The sequence below is a fragment of the Patella vulgata genome, chromosome 2 (genome assembly GCF_932274485.2).
Source record: "Patella vulgata chromosome 2, xgPatVulg1.2, whole genome shotgun sequence".
Taxonomy (NCBI): Eukaryota; Metazoa; Mollusca; class Gastropoda; family Patellidae; genus Patella; species Patella vulgata.
Genome location: NC_065880.2, coordinates 21,513,234 through 21,536,140, shown reverse-complemented (window position 1 = coordinate 21,536,140; position 22,907 = coordinate 21,513,234). Strand labels below are relative to the sequence as shown.

Below are 22,907 nucleotides of genomic sequence, written 5' to 3'. Positions count from 1 at the left end.
GAAAACTCATATTCAGTGTCTGCTCTATATCTTGACTACTGCTGGGATTTCGATGGTGATACTTTGGATGATTATTCACCACCACCAGGTGTGTTGCAAATAAGGCTTTGAATTTCTAGCTTGAAGGTTAATGTCACAATCTTAATCTTTTAAGGCCCAAGGTCCATGTTCATAATCTGCGTATTGATTACTGATCAGTATTAAATGGTGATACTTTGTATGCTCATTTTTTTTCTTTGCACTCAATACACTAAAAGTTTGGACATAAATTAATATTACTTGATCAAGTTCATTTCCTTTGTTATAAATGACTTGTCTCTTATTTTGCACCGGTATCGATCAATAAATAGCATCAGCTGTAATACAAGCAGCACATCATGATAGATGGTCTCTCCAAAGATGGCCACCAATTCATTTGTATCTAGTTATAGCCAACTTGTTTACATAACAAAGGGTAATAACTTAATGTTTAAAATTAAGATCTACAGATTACTGTAGCAACTGCTGTGCTAATAGGAAGACACCAATATACGACCACATTAAAATAAGGGTTATTTGAAAGCTCATAATCAACAGGATTATCTGGTACAATGTTATTTTGAAAATCACTGTATAGGGGTAAATGAAATGGGATTCAACATCCTACTCAGACTGTGCTAATGAAGACAGGATATAGAGGGAGTACAATATATGTGAACATGCATATAAAAACTGGAGACATGAATTCATTATTGTTTTCTTTTTAATTTAGTAGGCATACAAAAACTAACCATGCCCGATTTTGCAGTCTCAGTGAGGATTTGTCATTTCATGATCAAAATGCATCAGATTATTTCTGTAATATTATGTATCCACATATAGTACTTTGATGTCATTAAGAAAAAACAAGAATGTTGGATTTTTTTTCCTTTTAATTTGACTGTCCGTATTTGATAAGTATTTTACAATCTTCTACCACGACGTCCACCCTTTCGTCTGTTACAATCTGAAGGAATGGGGGTTACATCCTCTGAAAAACAAAAAGATAAATTTTAAAAAGACTGATGACCCTCTTGCCAAATACTCTTTGGCCATGAAAACCAATAAGCTCCACCAAACAATCAATTTTCAAAATCAGAATCAATTGCAACAAACACTAATAGCTGTTCACAAGACACTGAAGGTACAGAGCCAACAGACGAATGTGAGTATTCTTGGGATTGTTGATTTAGGACTACTAACAAATAGTGGTCTTTGGTTCGGTTATCACAAATTGCACAGAAGCAAGATAAGATTGACTGGATGGTACAAATACTTTTGATGTAAATAAAATACTTGTTTCTGTCAGGAGTAATGATACACCACAAAATGACATTTTCTTATTTGATAACTGCCAAAATAAATCATTAAAATAGGTTGCCAGGCAACGAAACATACAGCAACTAATTCGTCCAGGCAGTCAACCAGGGTTGTCACATTTTTTTTTTGTCAGTAATGAAAACATTTACAGCACACTAAAATCTGATTACAAGTAACAATCAGAAATCATTAGAATTTGTTTTGCTTCTAATTCTGCCCTATACTAACATTTAGTATACAAAACATTTAATATCAAGAGCATAACCCTGGAAGTAATTATCGGAAATCATTTAAAATCACTAGGCTTCTTTATCTCATCGCCATAAACATTGTGTATAAATAGAGCGTCCACGAGTTTTTCAAAGTGATCAAGGGCCGTAACTGGCAGTAATTATGGGAAATTGTTGAATATCAATAGTGTTCGTCTCACAACCTTAAACCTTTGTATAAATTTTAAGTAAATCGGATATAAACTTGAGCCTCTAGAGCGTCCACAAGATTTTTCAATGTGGCAGTAATTATCGGAAATCGTTGAAAAATCAATAGGCTTCTTTGTCTCATGGCCATAACCACTATAACCAGCGGCTGCCAGGCAGGATACGCCCACATTTTCGAGAGATGGATAGAGAACAAGCTAACAAGAAAGTGATTTTTCCTACAATCAAGGGCCATAATTCAGGAAATTACAATTCGATATGCGCATATATCGAAAGGAACTGAGATCTTTGTGTTATAAACTTACATTTCAAGTTTCAACAAAATCGGATAAAAATTGTGACCTCTATAGGGTCCACAACCTTGATATACCATATTTTTACGCTATTTGAGAACGAACGGCGGCCATTTTGTCTGTCAATTTTGGGGCGATTTTCACAAAATTCAAACTCAACTGTCCTTAGGGTGGAACGGTAATATAATAATACGTTTTTTTAAATCGGATAAAAATTATGACCTCTAATGGGTCCACAAGCTAAAAACATGATTTTTCGTACAATCAGGGGCCATAATTCAGGAAGTTACGGTCCGATATGGGCAAATATTGAAAGGAACCGAGATCTTTGGGTTATAAACTTATATTTTAAGTTTCAACAAAATCGGATAAAAATTGTGACCTCTATAGGGTCCACAACTTTGATATACCATATTTTTACGCTATTTGAGAATGAACGTGGGCGTATAAATTTTTTTTAAGTCAATCGGATATTAAATTGAGCCTCTAGAGCTTACACCAGCCATGACAATGTGAGCTTACAAATATTTGACTGTTTAAAGAGAATTCAGACTAATACTGTACACTTCAGCCCTATCATTGAACAATCACAGAAATATCAACGGTGGCATATTGTCATCATTAGTGTACAGTATACTTTGTAGAATATCAGCAAGCAGTGAACCTTAGAACCATTAAAGAACCAGTCTTAACCAAAGCAAACTCTACCCAGTAAAATAACAGGAAGTGATTACACTAAAACATTCTTAGCAAAGAAAACTTTTACTTACCAATACGGCCAATTTTCATTCCAGATCGAGCTAAAGCTCTGAGAGCTGACTGTGCTCCTGGACCAGGAGTTTTAGTTCTGAAGAAAACAATTATTATAAATATAATAATTTTTGAAAGGAGAAGATTTCCTATTAAAAGGTCATATTGTACACTTCAGCCCTATCATTGAACAATCACAGAATAATCAACGGTGGCATGTTGTCATCATTAGTGTACAGCTAGTTTTATATATAATCCTGCAGGGAAATGAAATAGGGATTAACATCTTACTTTTCTTCACCGACTAGGCTAATTAAAGGGGCACTAGGTAAGATTAAAGATTAGATATTTTCCATCACAAAATGTATTCAAATCCACTAAATATCACAGACTAACGATGGCATCGAGAGTTGATTATGGTATGGATAAGTTAATTAATGTCTAATAAGGCAGGGGACAAAAATATTGGTTAAGTATTAATTTTATTTTATCTATTAATAAACAACACCACTTTGAAACGTGTATTTTTTTCTTTATTTTAAGCAAAATTTGGTCACAGTAAAAGCAGTGTATCTTGATGCACCCATATTGTTGGGCTTGGACAAGATACTGTATCATATCCTGGCACAGCGTATCGTTTTAGCCCTAATTAATATGTGAATCAGGCTGACCTTAAAAATATCTTTGTTTCACCAAACCCGACCCACAATCGAGGAGAAGGGTCGGTAGGTCGGTTTTTTTTTCAGATTTTTTTTTTTAAAGTCAGAAATCAATACAGAAAACTTATTAGCTGTATACTACAGATTCATTAATTTTGTTAAATGAATTTTGGGTCTGACGTAAAAAGTAACGAACTTAAAGTTTTTATTAAACTTAAGAGCTAATTTGACAGCTTGATAATTTTCCGGGTGGAAACATTCGTCTTCTTTATTGGCAAACAATTTCAATGACATCAGGATTGTTCGTGATGCAGGACTCGCACACGATTTGCCACAAACTTGAAGTGTGAAACTCCTTTAACACGTTTATAACGATCGTGCGGGTTGTGCCTTCATTTTTCTCGAAAACGGATAATGAAAATATCGTCGCCATGGTTAAAACGACGCACCACAGACATAAAGGCAGAATCATTTCGTGGGAATGGACGTGCTTTCGTCTGCAACCATTTTGTTGAGAAGCAACACCAATGACGCTTTCGTCGTGATCAACCAGTTTCAATAATAAATCAAACCATAGCCATAGTAAAGGGAAATAACTCTCGTGATATATTTCAGGTTGACACACAAAATAAAATAAAAAGATCGCGGAAAAGTGCAATAAAATAATTTAAGTCGGGGGTGGTTTTAGTTAGTCGCGTTAGGCGAAACAAAGATATTTTTAAGGTCAGCCTCATGCAGAGCATATATGAGGCTGACCTTAAAAATATCTTTGTTTCACCAAACCCGACCCACAATCGAGGAGAAGGGTCGGTAGGTCGGTTTTTTTTTCAGATTTTTTTTTAAAGTCAGAGAAATCAATACAGAAAACTTATTAGCTGTATACTACATATTCATTAATTTTGTTTAATGAATTTGGGGTCTGACGTAAAAAGTAACGAACTGAAAGTTTTTATTAAACTTAAGAGCTAATTTGACAGCTTAATAATTTTCCGGGTGGAAACATTCGTCTTCTTTATTGGCAAACAAATCAATGACATCGGGATTTTTCGTGATGCCCGACTCGCATACGATTAGCCACGAACTTGAAGTGTGAAACTCCTTCAACACGTTTTTAACGATAGTGCGCGTTGTGCTTTCATTTTTCTCGAAAACGGATATTGAAAATATCGTCGTCATGTTTAAAACTACGCACCACAGACATAGAGGCAGAATTATTTCGTGGGAATGGACGTGTATTCGTCTGCAACCATTTTGTTGAGAAGCGACACCTATGACGCTTTCGTCTTGATCAACCAGTTTCAATAATGAATCAAACCATAGCCATAGTATAGGGAAATAACTCTCATGATATATTTCAGGTTGACACACAAAATAAAATAAAAAGATCGTGGAAAAGTGCAATAAAATAATTTAAGTCGGGGGTGGTTTTAGTTAGTCGGTCGCGTTAGGCGAAACAAAGATATTTTTAAGGTCAGCCTGACCTATTTATAAATAGAAATGTAGATTAATAACCACTTTAGAAAGCTAGAATATTTTGGGAATAACAAAAAGCATCCACACAGGTTTCTTTAGTAAACCTCTGATCATGAGAAAGTCACCCTATGAACCATTAATAACCATTCAGACCACGGCACAAATTATATATTTTATCTCCATGAGAAATGAAATGAAGTTTAACATCCTACTGTTCTGCTCCGACTGGGCTAATGAAGACGGGCATATGCCATACAGTGTGCTATGAGGGGAAATATTGCCCAGGCAGCAGCACTATGGCCTACTCTTATATCAAATTCCAACTGCCACGGGATCTTTTACGTGCATGCCAATGTATACACAGGACTTTGTGGGTTTTTTTTGTCCCATCTGAACGACTAGATAACTGTCCTCGTCAGGACCTCCATCCTGCATCACTGACAAGGGGGGTACCACCCAGGGAAATCTGGATTAACTTTCCCAGCCAATGCAAGGATCGAACACCCGAACACCAGGTTAGCGAGCCAGCGTCTTACTGATCTCCATGAGAATTGCAGACATAATCTAACACAAATATGAGGTCAGGACAGACTTTCAGTTCTTACTTGTTGCCTCCTGTGGCTCTCAATCTGATGTGAAGAGCACTTATTCTTAAATTTTTACACTTTTCAGCTACTTCTTGAGCAGCCAACATAGCAGCGTAAGGTGATGCTTCATCTCGGTCAGCTTTTACTTTCATACCTCCAGTAATACAACAAATAGTTTCCCTATAGAAAATAGAATTTCATAATTAAATTAGATTCGTTATTGTAAAAAAGAAATCCTGGATGATCTAAATTGTTAGAAACTATTTTACAATCAAACTGATCATTGTTTTGAAGCAAAAGAGGATTTTCTTTTGAAAATTCTTGATAATTTAATATCACGAAGATTATTTTGATATATGCGATATCAATTGTTTGTTCATGCAGTGTAGGTGTACATATCCATGTCAGGCCTCAAATTCTAATCTTTTTAAGGTGCTGCCAATTTTACCAGTCTGATGAAAACAAAATTTTACAGCTAATCAATCTTGTAAAAGTATTCAAATAAATAAACCCTTCATTGAAACATGTTGTGAGAATTTGAACACATTGTGAAAATAAGCCAGGCGGATCTCATCATGGTTTGTATTGTGAATCTCGAGAATCGCGCGTCTTTGATTGACACTCCATATGAATTCTAGGTAGATATTAATAATAATTGGATGATACATGTGATTGTTTCACAGACCAGTTGTTGGTTCAATTTAAATCTTCATTGAATATAATCCACTGATAGAACACCGACTATTCCGAGAAACAGTCATTAATAACATATTTTTCCAATAAAATCTCGGAATACCGATGACACGATGACATCGCTGGAATTAGGTCAATGAATCAGCGAAGTTAGCTTTAGTTTTAAATACTGTTTAACGTTATAACTTTTTACTTTATACTACATGCTGACAGAAGCTTTGTATCATAGATGCTGTCTATATTATTAAAGGCTATGACATAGTCAAAAAAAAAAAAAAAAAAAAAAAGATTTTAAAGAAATTTCAATTGTGGTTGTCACGTGATCATTGTGTCGTCTGTCTATCATCGTCGAATGAATAAAAACTAAAAGGTGACAGACAAAAACTAGGGTGCGATGATAAACGATTACTCAGAGACTTATATTAAATTTTGCCGACGTAAACCCGTCTTTCCTCTGCTGGAACTACCAAAGATATAACGATATTTCTTTTGCGTTTGATACATGTATCACCACCTCCGTTACAGGACGAAAGATTCGTCTACTTTGGTGCCATTTTGTGAAGATCATGCAGACATTAAGCAGCGATCTTCAAGACGGAAGAAACCATCATACCGAAGTTACTATAAATAGCACCACTTTTCGACACCCACGGCCAGCACGAGATTTTTGACATGAGTTATGAATGGAAAGAAAGTTGCAGTTAATTTTGTTGACGTTTATGATTTTCGGTATCATTGTTTACCGGTCCCATGGACCGCCGGGAAGATAATTTACCGGTATACTTTAAAATTTACCGGTATAAAACCGGAAAATACCGGTTATCCAAGAGAGAGAGAGAGATGGGGTTTAGCGTCCACTCGACACAAACTAGGTGATTTCGGGACTAACATATGGTTTAATTTTATTTACATAATTCGCTTGCGCGTAAGGGTCTTTAGCAGTGGGAGGAAACCGGAGGACCCAGAGAAAACCCACGAGGTTGGACAAGCGACCCTACTCCTTGCCACGTACAACCGGGGATTCGATACCACGCCAGTCGACTCAATGACAGACTGTATGACACAGCGCGCGCACGCTAACCATTCAGCCATCCAACCCCCCCCCCCCCCGGTTATCCGAAACTCTGATATTACTGCTATATAACTAAAAGACGTGCATCAATTAATCATAATGCATGATTTTTTGGCCCAACATATGAATAATTACCATCTTACAGAACATAATACAGTTTCATGAAATAAAATGCGGTTTAACATCCTACTGTTCTCCTCTGACTGGCAGGGCTCTATAAAAGTTGAGTGTGCCTGCGCACACACTTGAAAATGTGCCGGCAGGGTCATACTGAAACACAGGGATGTAGCCAGGATTTGGTGACTGGTGTTAAAATATATTTGGCGAGCAGAGCGAGGCAAAAAAATAATTTGGGAGGGGGCGTGGTCTTTTATGAAAATTAAACCCTTCTTGGTGTATTTTCAGAGCATCTGCTGCCTTTTGTATTTGGTTCAGTGCAAATCAAATTTCCATTTATATATTCAAATTTTACCAAATTCACTTAATTTTCATCAATGATACAGGGATCTAAAAACTTTTTGACACCACCCGACCGAGCATAAAATTGTCCCGCCCCACTCTGTTTCTCTGGATCGATAAGTTGAGGACCTTTGGGTATTTATTGTTTTGTTGGGTTTTTTTTCAAATATTACTTTATTACTTTGAGATTAAAAATTATTAAAACGGTGTTTGTGTTTTATTTGAGTACAACCAATTATGACAACGGGTAGATATTGATAATTAAAACACGTTGTATTATTTGACTTGTTTGTAAAGTTGTTGTACGTGTCTCACGAATATTATTATTATTACGGTGGAATGAGAATCAGGTCAGGCAGAAACTGAGAAAGCTCTCATCGTCCTCCTAGTCCTACTCTCGGGCCGTAGCAAATCCACGGTCAACACAGGTAAGAAATAAAATAAGATCATCGTGAAAATTTGCAGGCACGTGTTGGACAATTACGACATTCAAACCTTTAACATTGGAGTGCCGTAAATTGGTCTGGGTGACCTATTTACGGCAAATGAACAAATATAAAGACCGTAGAATAATTGTAAAATGAATAGACCTAGGCCTACACATCTTCTAAGTATAAATAAACAAAATACCAATACATCTTTCTTTAAACTAATTTGGGATGATAGGGTCTACTACGGCACACAAAAATAAATTATGCCGTGACAGACATGGTTTGCGTACGTCGGCTTTTACCATGGCTTTGCCGTTTAATTGCTGTGGTAAATTTCGAGCGCCGAGTTTGAGTATAGAGAAGGACGAAGGGGTTTAAATATGACTGGGCCTTTTTCGATTTTTCTTTGAGCTGGGCGGCAAAAAATAGTGCCTGCAAAAAAAAAATTTCAAGCAAATGTGCCTGCGCACGCCGTGCGCATGTGCGCGGAAATATCGATGCCTGCTGACTGGGCTAATGAAGACAGGCATACGCCATACAGCGGCATGTATGGCCTACTCTTATATCGAATTCTAACTGCCAAGGGGTCTTTTAGTGCATACCAATGTATACACAGGACTTTGGGGTTTTTTTTGTCCCATCCAAATGACTAGACAGCTTTCCTTGTCAAGCCTGCTATCCTGCACCACTGATAATGGGAAACCATGTTGGAAAAGTTTATCTAAAAGGGCCTCCGGCATCATTTAAGGAATTATTTTTGACTCGATATAATGAATAGCCAATTTTTTTAAAATCATGGGACTTTTTTAACCGAGCATTAACCCTAAAAGCCTTGTTTTAGGTAAACTTTTTATTTATTGTATCGGGCAGGGAAATCCCGGCAATGACAACAACGACCACAATTGGACAAGTGGAAATTAATCGAGAAAACAAAATAATGCTAGGTAATCTGCAGGCTTGGATTCAATCAGATCCATCAATTATGTTCATGAACCCAAAATGGTGACAGGTTAGCAGTCTAGACCTATGAAATTTCAATCCAACATATCTTTGTAAATACTGAACGGAATTGATCAAACATTTGGACGATATTCCCATTTAATTCATCTTTCACAATATTATAATCTGTAAAGGATTCCTACTGCCCTTAATTCACACAATGAAACTAGAATATGTGTACTATATCCAAAACATAAAAGAACTTTAGATCCAGAATGTGAAATTTACATTATACTTACTTTCCAGAGATATCTGTAACATGTACAAATGTATCATTGAAACTAGCATATATATGTGCTATTCCAAATACATCTTCACCTTCACCAACTTGAGGTCCCAAGATAACCTGCTCCTGAGGAGCGGATGACTTTCCTTTACGAGGAGCCATTCTGTAAAATAATAGAAATCATGTTATTATTTATCAGAAGTGGAATATTAGTATGCAATCTGACCACACAGAGCCTGTGTTGCTAAACCCTGCCTAAACTCTGATGTAAAATAGGCACAGTAACAACAATTTACGCTGTGATAAGGTTTTGCCATACTACACAACACGAAAGTGAAAAGTTTCAATTTCAAGTCAATCTATTAAAATTAGTATTTCATTAGTTGCAATTCAACCGTCTCTTAGCAATAGAGGCACTAATGTCACAACTATTTTGATGACGTATTCCTTGTATCATCAAGTTTTATCTGGATGTCATTACTTAAAACCAATATTTTTATACTTTCAAACAAGTGTTTTCTCAATAGAGAACTAAGAATGGAATTTAATCTTCCCCTTGTGCATACTAAAATGAAAACTAAAAGATAGGTTGCCAGGCAACAAAACATAAACCAACAGCAACTAAGTCGTCCGAACAGTCAACCAGGGTTGTCACATATTTTTTCTTTTGTCAGTAATGAGAACATTTACAACACATGAAAATTTGATTACGAGTAATAACCCATGAAGTAATTATCAGAAAACATTAGAATTGATTTATTTCAATTGTTTGTCTTATGACCTTAAACAATTTATATTAACTTCAGCCTCTAGAATGTCCACAAGCTTTTTCAAAGTGATCAAGGGCCTTAACTCTGGCAGTAATTATCGAAAATGGTTGAAAATGAATAGGGTTCTTTTGTCTCACGACCATAAACACTGTATAAATTTAAAGTCAATAAGATATTACATCGCCTCTAGATGATCCACAAGCAATTGTGGACACCCGACAGACGGACGGGGCACGACAACAATATACAACCACATTTCAATATGGGAGTATAAAAAAATTGGTTCTGCAGTACACTTCAGCCCTATCATTGAACAATCACAGAAATATCAACGGTGGCATATTGTCATCATTAGTGTACAGTATTTATACTCTTTAAAGTATCAATAAGCAGTGAAGCATAAAAATATTAAAGAACCATTCCTAACCAAAGCAAGTTGGGTCATAAATTCATAAAGTGTCCTAAAAAATGTTTCATGTAATACATGTTGGATAGAAAAGCTTTTGTCAGTGAACTTTATCATTCAATGATGGCTCATTCCTGCATGTAGAATTTACCAACTGATCCACTGATGCCTTTCATCTGAATATTTGGTCCGACAAAAATTCAGTCACAATTAGCATTAAAAAAAAAAAACCTGCTTGGGCAAGGTACAAAGAGGTAACATGTGAACGATACCTCTCTGCACTATGGAGTAGTTATGATGCGGTGTGCTACATCAGAATTTTCTTACATGCATGCCTTGTAAATCCGAAAAATAGAAAGTTTTCATTGCCAGGGCTTCCATCCTGCAATACTAACATGGTAAAACCTAGCTGAAAAATTCTAAGAAGTCAGCACTGACACTGAACCCCCTGGTCAGTGATGTAAATTAAAATGACAATACCAATTGTCAAAAGTAAATAAAACTTGAATACCAGGCCTTGTAATGTTTAAAAAAAGCTACCTGTACCGTGTTGGGAGGACAGCCAACGTCCCCTGGAATTCCTTTCTCACATCCTTGTCTATATTTACGCTACAAATTGTATTTATATTTGAAATATTTTTCCAACGTAATTATTTGATTGTCAAATTGTCTAGTAAATTATTCATAGCCTTTATTCATGGAAATTGTTTTAAACTTTTTAAATGATTAAATACACCAGACAACGAGCCGTGTGCATTTCCATTCCAGCCACCACTATATTTATTGTGGTGTCGTTAGGTCAGATGACTTAGGGGATGAGTTTTAATTTATTTAGACATAATACTTCATAATGCTATAAACTAGTGTCAAGCAGATGAAAACAAGCTTAGCTTGCATGAAATTCATTGCTATAAAATTGGCTACTTCCAACTATTTGAGTAACTGTACAACAGAGTGAAATGGAAACGGTGCAAATGGTGGTTTTTCACAGTATTTCCGTCCTTAATTCTTGCATTTAGAAACGAATAATTGAATGTATGTGACATGGACGTGAGTATTGTGACCTTAATTGGCTTAAGTCAATTTACTGAACATCAAATAAAATATAGTCCACCTGTAGCAGGCCTCGAATTCTAATCTTTTTAGGGCACTGCCAGTTTAGCCTCAGGTTTTTGGCCAAATTTAGGGGCACCAAGGCCAATGATTGGGGCATCAAGGCCAAAAAAGTTTTCAGCAGCAGGGCACCGAGGCAAAAATGTGTTTTTCTTTATAACTGACTTAATCAAGGATCAGTATGTGGTGTACTAAAGGACTCTGACATTACAACGTTTGTATTAAAGTGCAAAACAGGGTTATTAATCCAATTTGAAACAAACGGGACAGGGAATAAGGTAATTGCAAGCTTCCATTCCATTCCATTTGATAAAAACAGACTTCTCAACAAAAATAATTCTTGGTAACTTGTTGTGGAGAATCTTGTATAATTATAATATACAAAAATAACGACAAACAGTGCACCGTTCAGAAAATTTTTCATATCTAATTCACATACTGACTTGGAAGTTCACGTCAATAATATTCCCGAATAAATCACCGAAAATAAATGGGGGGGGGGAGGGGTGGAACTAAAAAATATGACGTGTAGTAAGACATTGTTTAAAGTGGGTTTCAAAACACAAAGTGGTCTGGCATAATACCTATATAGTCTAAGCTAGGGTTGTGTACCATTTTTAGAATTATAAATAATTTAGTTATATTATTGGTTAGAAATGAATAAAAACACATAATATTTAATTGAATAAATTTAATAAACTAAAATTTGGTAACAAGTGGCTTCTTTGTTTAACTTTTTAAAAAATGAAATAACCATATTTTGATATAAATTTTCCGTATTCTTGTGTTACATTACAATGGAAACATTCCAGTTAGACAAAATTTGATTCGCTTGTTGAGTTATAGATGGTTTCGACAATATCATCGAACGTGAAAGTGCTGGGAATACCCACCAAAATCGAGTCGAGATAAGATATTCGCGTACCGGTCGGCCTAATTTATTGATGTTCAAGGAAATAAATAGTGGTCCCGTTCGTTCGTTAAACTCCAGAAACGAACGAACGGGACCACTTATTTCCTTGAACATCAATAAATTAGGCCGACCGGTGCGCGAATTTACCTATGTCCCTGCATAGCTCACCATTTTGTAAGGCATGCGTTATTTATTACACAAGATATGATTGGGTAATACTTGAATAATAATGACATGTGTTATAATTTTAGCCAATGAAAATATTGATTATTCAGGTTCAAGGTTGAATATTAGCGACTGTCTTTCAGTTTATAATATGCTTTCTCATTAGCCGAAATGACTGCTACATGCGCCATTTTGCGGAATTCATCCAATCAAATACAGTGTAACTTATTCCATAGTATGTGGGCCCCTACATGTGTATTATCAACCGGATCCATTCACTTGATTTGATATTTGTTTATTCGGTGCTATGTTTATTTTCTGTCTTGTCTGCAGGTTTATCTTGTAGATTTTTGTTTTGCGTGTAGTGCGAATGCGCACGCGTTTCGAGATACTTCTTCATATTCGGACAACCTCGGCTTATTCTGGTTCCCTTACACTATTATGTATTGTAGTATCGGAGGCCTCTGCGGTTAACCGAATTGCAGTTCTCCGAGACTATTCACGCGGCGATATTGTAGAACTTTCTGAACACGTTGAATTACTCGAAAATCGAGACGACCATACTGGTATACATTGTTAATTAGTATGGCGATGTGAATGGGGGCAAAAACGATATGTAATTGGCCAGATCTGTGGCTCAGGTAGACGTTTTATTTACTGGATCAGAAAGGGGCATCCCTGCTAAGATGTCCGGCAACCACGGCCACTTAAGTGGCCGTGGACAAAGTGAAGATTTTGAGGGCACGGCGGCCGATTGAAAGGGCAGCCTCGGCAATGGCCGCCGTTAATTTCGAGGCCTGCTGTAGCAAGTGACAGGTAGTTTTACTTACTACCTGTCAAGACGTAAAAATCGCCTGTAGACAGGCGAACATATCGAGCCATGTAATACAGTACCTTTACTACTGATATACACTTCAGCCCTATCATTGAACAATCATAAAAATATCAACGGTGGCATATTCTCATCATAAGTGTATGTACATGTACATGTATAGGAAGCTACATGTAGTAGTTAAAAGGCCAATCTCAATTCTATTTTGGAGAGTAAAACTGCTTAATTTTGTGTTACTGAGCAAATCAATATAGGCGATACCTTTTCAAACAACTTAAACCTGTCAGTCTTCTGGAAATGGAGACCGGCGTCCTAAGCTGTATTATAAAAATAACTTAAAGGTGAAATTTACCTTTCGTCATCAAGTACAGCATGTGGTTCATGCACGGTATATAGACCTCAAAAGGAACAGCAATAGAACCGAAATCTTAAAAGGGTTACGTGTCCAGACGACTCAATAATATTGTGAGTTGAAATTTTTAGACAAGGTAAATACGCCATTATTCTATATTTTGATGCTAAATTTTCATACGTACACAGACTTTTATTCCTGTGACTGTTAAAATCGGGATGGTCCCTCTGCCATGCCAAGATGTATCATGGAATTTTGCTATTTCATTATCGCTCAGTTTTTTTTCCTAACACTATATTATTCAATAAATATATAAGTATCATGGGATTTAAAAACAAGGTTACAAGTCGGAGCTTGTGTAAATTCATCTCCCAGTCTTGACCAGTCAAAATGATTTATGCTATGCAATGAATTGATAATGATTCATTGATTGCAAAACAGATTTAATAACTGTCAGCAACTTTCAACAATGACATGTTGACTTCTATAAAAAACAAACATTTTGCTCAACGGACAATATGCAGCTAGGAATCAATTACAGTAATTATTACTACTAGACAAATTGTAGAATTACTATTACTACTATGCCTACACAATCCACAATGAAATTAGTCAACGTCAACAACTGGAACATATAATATACATCATATCACCCGCGTTTGTCAGTCAAAAATGGTATTTCATAATCGAAAGATCTGAAAAATGAAACCTAAATAGCAACTAATGAAACACGACCAAACGACAGAAAAAAAAAATATTTAAAGAGACAATTTCAAGTCTATAATTTTAACTATCAAAATCAAATACATATTTTCACGTTGAAAATCATGGTTACTTCATCCACTAATTTGTGAACATATCCCAAATAATAACTTTTCGTCACTAAATATTAATACTGGGCAACGGATAGATGTGTTCTATTTAATAAAATATATTGAAGGTTTTATTTAGAGTTAAGATGAAATAGATTTTAGCTGATAATAATTCCCCAAAGAAAAATATCTCCATACTTTGCTTGTTTAAAGCGGAAGAGAAAGAATATCGCGAGATCTCGTGCACCTGTTAACGGAATATGACGGAAATTGTCGACCACTCCCGAATGTATTTGTTATTGTCCATTACAACATGATCTGTCGGAGCAGAAGCCAGTTTCTTTGACCCAAAATTGGTGTCAAAATCAAGGGATTAAGTGAAAACGGTGTTATAATTTCTTTTCCGACACACCAAAGAACATTTTTGTGGCCTGTAGTAATGGCTCTGTCTAGCTAGTGATACCTTTCGATCGTCTTAGCTGAGTTCTCCCTTCCACCGGGAGACCAGTTGAAAGAACGGCTCGATCGGTTCGGCTTTTATTTTAGAGCCGTCTAAACCTTCATTTCATATCTCCCCGAAACATCATGGACTTGATGTTACACGAATGGGACTACGATGTTGATAGGTTTTCATTCGAGGATAGCGATCGATTCGAAGAAGATTCCTTATGTTCTTGGCTAAGTGAACCTGAAAGTCTTTGCAACAACTGGCGAGGTTGGAAAAGGCAAAATGGTGGTCAGACTAATCTTACCAGTCGTTCACAGGGTAAGACAACGTTTACACAGCTTTTATTCCCGTCTCCACTCAGGAATTAGATAATTATCAATTACTTGTACCGATTTTATGTGTAAACTTATTATTTTGCCAGTGAGTATTTCACCAGCATGGAACTCACTGGAACAAGACCAGAAATAAAAATATGCTAATTAATTGGATCAGATATGCTTCCACTTTTAGTTCCAACCAAGCTCAAGGACAATAAAATATATGAACCACATTATGGATAAATTTTGGATAAAATGTGAAAAAGGGCCCATTTTTTTAATTTAAAAATAAACACACAATCATCCTTGTAAGTTGTAACTGAAAGTCTGATTGTAGGTAGGCCTATGTTTGATAATGGTTCTTACTGCACATTAAAGAGAAATTCACCATGTCATAGAATTTTTTTTTATTTTTTATTTTATATTATAACAAGCTACATACAGTAACTGTAAACTTGTGTATTCCACTAGGTTTGTGACCTTTAACCTGTTATTGGATTAGTTTCCAATTTACCAATATTCAATTATGAAGTTGCTCAATAGAACTGAATATGTATTGCAGATTTGAATACCAGTACATTAGAATAGAGAATTTTGTTCTGTGAAAATTCTCTTTGTTTGAAGATATCTAACAGGAAACTGATTTAAAAAGGCATTTCCCATAATATCAGAGCAATGTCCGAAATATTCTAATCAACAGGAAAATGGGCCTACATTCAAAATAGTACATATATAGCAAACTAAAAAGTACCCAATATTTAAAATGTGTCTGAAATCAGCCAGCAGTTACCATCATATATGTATATGTTGCTTGAGTTTTGTATAAAATTTTGTGAATGTGTCTATTAGTTAGAGGGATCAATGTCTTTTTTTTTAAGGGTTTCGTGATTACGTATACGGTATAAAATAAGCTTGTGTACCGCCATTCTTTTTGTTAATTTGTCTTTCTCTAGAAAACCATGGAATTAAATTACTTTTCTGCACTGACTGGGATGATACAGACGACCATACGCCATGCAGTGTGCTATGAGGGAAGTTTGGCTCTGACAGTGGCATTAGGCCTATTCCTATATCAAATTCCAACAACTAAGTACTCTTTTACTTGCACGCCAATGTTTACTTACAGGACCTCAGTTTTTCATCCCATCTTAACAACTAGAAACTGTTCCTTGCCAGGCGCTCTGTTCTGCACTACTGACAAGTTAAAACTTGACTGAAAATCACAAGGTACTTTTTTGGCGAAAACTGGGAATCCCAGTCATGATTGGAATTTTTATCTCATCTCACTACCTTGGTGATATTCTGACTAGTGATAAAGTTTCAAAGTTTTTCGATCATAAAATGCTACATGTAAACAATTTGTGATGTGATTGTGAATGCTACATGTAGAGTTCTCAATAAAATTTTATTTTAAATACTTTGTAATATTTCATTGGGGTATGAGGAGGAACCCATAAAAGTGTTGGATATATTATCTCCATACATGTAGCAATTATATTGTGATATCCATTTATTGAAACATAGTTTCAATAACAGTCTACAGAATCACTTATTTGATAATTTGATAGGTATTAACTAAAGGATCATAGATTTAAAATGATTTTGCTGATATAAAAGTTTCTGAGAATGGGCTGATACATGTACATATAGGTTGATGAATTAACAATGTCAACACTCAGATTTTCCCAAGATTGATAAAGCTCCATGCATTCCAGAATAAAAGTTAAATATAGACTATAAAGTTTAAGACCATATGCAATCAAATCAAAATTACTTTTATATTATCAAATTCTAAATTAGGACCAATTAAAGCTTATATTAGTTTATACTGATCTCACTCCATGTTCTTTATGTGTCTTAAGGAGGCATTATTTCAAGAGCTAAATCTGTCTATTGAAGTTCAAGAGCTAAATCTGTCTATTGAAGTTCTTTCTTTAGACCTTAAATGTTATATGAACTATTAATTAGACATTTATTAACATGACAAGACCAGATAGCTCTGATTTTAAGTAGATTAGAATAGTACCGGTATGGCCATTTAATGATTTGATTTAAAAATGGAAAAGCGAGACTAAGTTTCAAATAACCAGTATGGTGGTTATAATGATAAGCAATCAATGCACACATCTTGTCAAAACTACAAACATTGATAATTTCTTTCAGAATAAAGTAATTTGAATGAAATTTTTATTATATTCATTTTGCATTATCTATTTTTGAACTACAGTATTATAGCAAGAACTATCAACTCTTTATCGAAATCTTACATATACATAAAATATTGCATTATCTACTTTTGAACTATTAAAGCCAGAATGGTCAGCTCTTATAACTAAATCTTACATACATGTAATGCTTCTTTAAAAAATGTAGTAATAATAATTCAACCTTTTTCGTAAATTGAATGATAATGTAATTGGTTTTAACATCCAACATTTCTACTCCAACTAGGTTAATGTAGATGTGCTGAGGGAAATTTTGCCCAGACAGCAATTGAATTTGTTCTATCAATGGTTCTTATACGTTCACGCCAAGTTATACATAGGACCTTTTGGGGTTGTTTTTTTTTCATTCCATCTAACAACTAGACGCTTTTCCTTGCCAAGCCCCCCATCCTGTACCACTGACATGGGGAAACCATGCCCGAAAAATCCCAAGGAACTTTCTCGTTCAATACCAGGGTCAAGCCATGGACCTCCAGGAGTCCAGGTTAGCAAGCCGGTCGCTTACTCACTGAGCTGCCACAGCTAAACTTTTTTATACAAAGCCAGCTTATAAAGATTTCTTATACTCAGACGTACATTAAAAAAATATAAATTTTTGACTTCTGGATACATGTGAAGCTTCTAGTGTCTTAAAAATTGTGAACTTATGTGTCAGTTTTAATGTATTTATATTTGATAACATTGTAATGATTTCAACTAGTAAAATAAAAATCAGTCAAGTTAGTAGCCTAGCCTTTGTGTAGGCTTATATTAAATGCTATCTATCTATACATAACAAACAGAAAATCAGGTCAAAGCTCACCATTCAACATGTATAAGACGAGTTGTGTCCAAGGGTGAGTGAGGTTAAAACCAGTTATATGGACATATCGACTCAAGATGTTGTACAAAGACAATGAAAATAATAGATCACATGGCATGTTCTTTAAATAGTCCATGATTGTTTATAGAACATACATGTAGTAAACAGTAAAGTCTTAGTTATGCTGTATATAAATAAACAAATTGTGATTATCACAACCACACATTATTTTAGGCCTACTCTAATCACGTTTTCGGTTTTCATTATCCCAGTTGGTGCAGAAAAGTAGGATGTTAAACCCCATTTCATTCATCTAATAACACCAACTGTTAGTATCAACTTAAAAATCGTGTATTATAATATACATGTATGATAAATATTCTTGGAATAAATGTATCAATATCCTTATATTGTATAAGAATCGTGACTTGAGGGTGTAGGTTTCTTTCAGTTTGTATGAAACACAATGTTAGGTTGGCCCAAACTGAATGATATACAAGTAGCCTACACATGTTGCTGCCCACGCTATTAACATTTTAAACTGGGATAATGTATTATGCATATAATCTTATATAAATGTACACAACTTGTAGGTTATTTGTACTGATCAACATTTCATAATTAACTTCTTTATTTGGGTCCTTACAGAAATCTCAGGGCATAATTAAAGTAAGCTCTAAGTACATGTATGTATAATCTAAAAGAATAAGGGTAATAAAATAATATTTGTGTAATTTGGGTGTAATAGTTCAAAGCATGTACATGCATGTATGTAAATATACATGTAAATACTTAATTTATTTATTTCACATTTATTCATACATTAGTGTACACTTCTTTTCAATATTTACAATATATATAAATACATTTAGTCAAGGCATAAGTAAGTAATTATTTCATTAAGTTTTTTTTTATGTGAGTAAATTTCGTGCGACTCGCGCATATTTATCATATCTACAATTTGACCAGCTCTTTTGAGATCAGACTGATTTACATTGGTATTATCCCATTTATTTATAATGTTTAAAAGTTTATTTCCTTTTATACTATATAAATCGTATCTAGAGACACCGTATCTGTTACAGACATAACTAATGTTATTACAAGTATTGGAAGAACTTCCATGTAAGGCATGACGGGCACATATCTTAATACATTCATTATTATTTTGAATTGAACTAATAAACTGTTTTACAAATCGATTATGAAGCTGAGCTTCTATAGAATAATCCTGACAAATTAATGGAATAAGGACATTGTGTGTACGACATGGGATATCCCACAGCCTACGAGTGCACTTGCGCCAAGTACAGTAAAATCTTTCAATGGACCTATGGGAGAAATCCCACAGCTGGGATCCTTTACAATGTTCAAGTATATGTGCCCAAAGATGTATACACCAAAATGTTTGTAAAATTCTCAGGTAATCTCCCAGACCTCACGCCAAACTTGATGTCACCACACCAGACCGCCCCCTGGCCTCTGCTCAAATTCCTGAATATGTCCCTGGTGTTAGTTGGTAAATGAGATATAGATTGTATTGTTTTTGTTTACTAGTAGAAGATGATATTATCAATAAAATACTGTAATACAATATAAAAACATGTATAATCAATATAATATATAGGTAGGGCCTTAAGAAGAATGCTTCTTTGTTGTACTGTTTTATTTTACTATACATGTATGTATGACGTAGATACAATGTACATGTATGCAAAATGGCATCAACAAGTCTCAACATAACATTTTAACTTAGGTAAAAAAAATATATCTTGACTTAAACAGAATAAAAAATCTTGTACAGTTCTAAAGATCCCTGTGCACAAGAAATTATTGAAATAAAAATATGTACTTAAGCACGAAATCATGTTTGTGAACTTTTAACTTGAAAACTTAGGTCAGTGTTATAGTCTGTAGTAAAAGTCTAATATATTAAATTTTGTTCCTCACTTCACATGGTGCTATACTATCTTTTATTAGACAAAATTATTATTGTAAATAAAATATGCAAACATGATGCCATTGTCCCATCTTCTGTATATAGACAAATATTTAAAGTTCCAAATTCACATGTGTTTAGACTATCAAGTACATATTTCTCACTAAATCTGCTCTTGGTCATTAGATTTATGTTCAGCTTGTTGAAATTACATTGTGTGTAAAGTTTAAAATCCATGGTATAACGATATCCCTGGAGACACACAAAAACTTAAATCAATATATAGATTGTTGAATTTCATGTTTTAATCGAATCTGATTTAATTAACAGTGATTAACTTTTTAGTTGATGAGTGTGTTAATATCTAAACAATGGTCCATCAAGGATTAACAACATCAATCATCTCTTAATGAGATTAGGGGTGATTGATTAGTCATAAAACCTTAGATGGCAGCAAGCTTTTAAAGTTGGCAATAAAGCATCACCACACTAGAAAAACTCATGTTACAGACATCTTAATCTCATAGTTTTTACTAAGATTATAATACATTATTCTAAGAACTCATATTAAAACAGGCAAATCAAGACAATATCAATTTTATTCTTTTGATACATATATATTTAGACCAAAGAAAGTATTGATATTGCTATTGAATTTTGAACATATGTATTCATGTAACTGAATAAAACTGACTTTATAAAAAACCCGACATAGTTTCATGTTCTCTAGAAGTAGAAACAGACATTCAATCGGAACAATCGCATTTTGATTTCATTGATCATTACCGTTACATTACTTGAAAGAAATGTTTTGCCCAGATTTATATTATGGTGATGAAGACAACAAAAGGGCTATACATGTAAAAGTCATTGTGATATTTGTCTTCAATATCCAGTCCTCTCACTGTACTATCAAATATTTGGAAGAAAATCATTTGATTTTAGATTTTTGCTGATAGAGACTACTTGTATAATTGAGTTTCAAAATAAACTTCATTTTTTGATATGAACTAATGCAGTGATGGGGGCATTTTGCTAGAACAATAATAATTATTATTTTTTTCTCGTCACAGATTCGTATATCATTTCTGTAGCTTTTAACTTACAAATGTACCTTGACGTACATGTAGTGTAGTGGAAGTTATGTGTACGTGTAGGATAGTTTAGCAAGACTATCGTGATATAGTTGTTGCTTTATATAGGAAAGAAGAATATTAATGGTTAGTTCACATGTAGCTTAAAATAAAGTAAAACATGAGTGTTGTGTTGTGAGGTTACTGTTACTTGACATATATTATAAATAGAACTGTGTGAAACCAAGTACTACAATAATCTATGTATATATCATACCTTGATCTCTACTACTAACTATATCTACCTATATTACTATTAGTCTATAGTTAAATTTGCGGTTATCTTGACCTTTTTCAGGTATGTATAAACAAGTTTTTACGGGTGTATACTTTCATGCACACTTGATAACATTTACTACTCAAACTTGCAACGAAATATAAAAAAAAAAAATGAAATTATATCAAAAAAATTATGAACTATTTGAGAAATTTGGCATAAAATGTTCATGATGTTGATTGTGGAATTATGCATTAAGGGAACAGTATAATTTAAGACAATCATTCTCACCCTCTCGTCTTTTTATCTTTAGTATTAAAAGCATGTTTTTATGCTCTTTATAAGAAAAACAGCATATATATCTTGATTGTGATCTTCAGCTTGTACATGTATCTTGAAGTTAATTCAGTCTGTACAGACATGATTAGTGTGAATTATTTAGGATTATAGATGAGTTTTTTTCGAGTCAATTGATAGCTGTTTAAACAATCATTTTACAGGTAGTGTTCTTCAAGGAAAGATGCTGTACTAATTTTTGCTTTTTGCTTTCAATTAAGGATGTACTTATACACTTCATGTAATTCTACAAAGTTCATCCAAGTACATATTCAGTCCCACAATGCGAAAGACTTAGTTTCAAAAATCTTTTTTTTAGTTAAATAAACTGGAAGCCTAACTGTACTTTAGCAAAAATTCAGTAAGCTACAAAAAAAAGCAATAAATAATATCAGCTTACCTAGACATTATAAAATATAATATAAGGGAATTTAATTCTGTGTAAGATTTATTTATGAATGACCATATAGTAATATATGTATGATCCAATATGTTTATTTCGGATGGTCACTCACCTAAAGCGAGAATTGCATTTGTTTTAAGTCATATGCTTAAAATATCCTAAAATAAAGCCTTAAAAACATGGCATCTATACACAGTCCTACCTTTTAAGAGACTAATCCTAAATCCTATAATTCACTTGTGTCAGTTGAGAAATTATCCAATATCATTTTCTTTTTGAATCCAACGTTTACTTTTACGGTATTATT

General features: G+C 34.3%; 2 protein-coding genes across 2 annotated transcripts in view; one reads left to right on the top strand and one right to left on the bottom strand.

Moving 5' to 3' along the window:
* Nucleotides 1-724: 724 nt before the first annotated feature.
* Nucleotides 725-15,069, bottom strand: LOC126812026 (40S ribosomal protein S14). Its single transcript, XM_050538186.1, has 5 exons — nt 14,979-15,069; nt 9,431-9,580; nt 5,556-5,717; nt 2,839-2,915; nt 725-1,009 (listed from the first exon to the last, which is right to left on the bottom strand). Exons 2-5 carry the CDS (start codon nt 9,577-9,579, stop codon nt 942-944), a joined length of 456 nt encoding a protein of 151 aa, XP_050394143.1. The 5' UTR covers nt 9,580; nt 14,979-15,069; the 3' UTR covers nt 725-941.
* Nucleotides 15,070-15,094: 25 nt separating this feature from the next.
* Nucleotides 15,095-22,907, top strand: part of LOC126812023 (zinc finger SWIM domain-containing protein 8) — a 40,150-nt gene continuing 32,337 nt past the window's right edge. Inside the window, exon 1 of the mRNA XM_050538183.2 lies at nt 15,095-15,546. Coding sequence (XP_050394140.1) covers nt 15,366-15,546 — 181 coding nt within the window. The 5' untranslated portion in view covers nt 15,095-15,365. The remainder of the gene's footprint in view (nt 15,547-22,907) is intronic.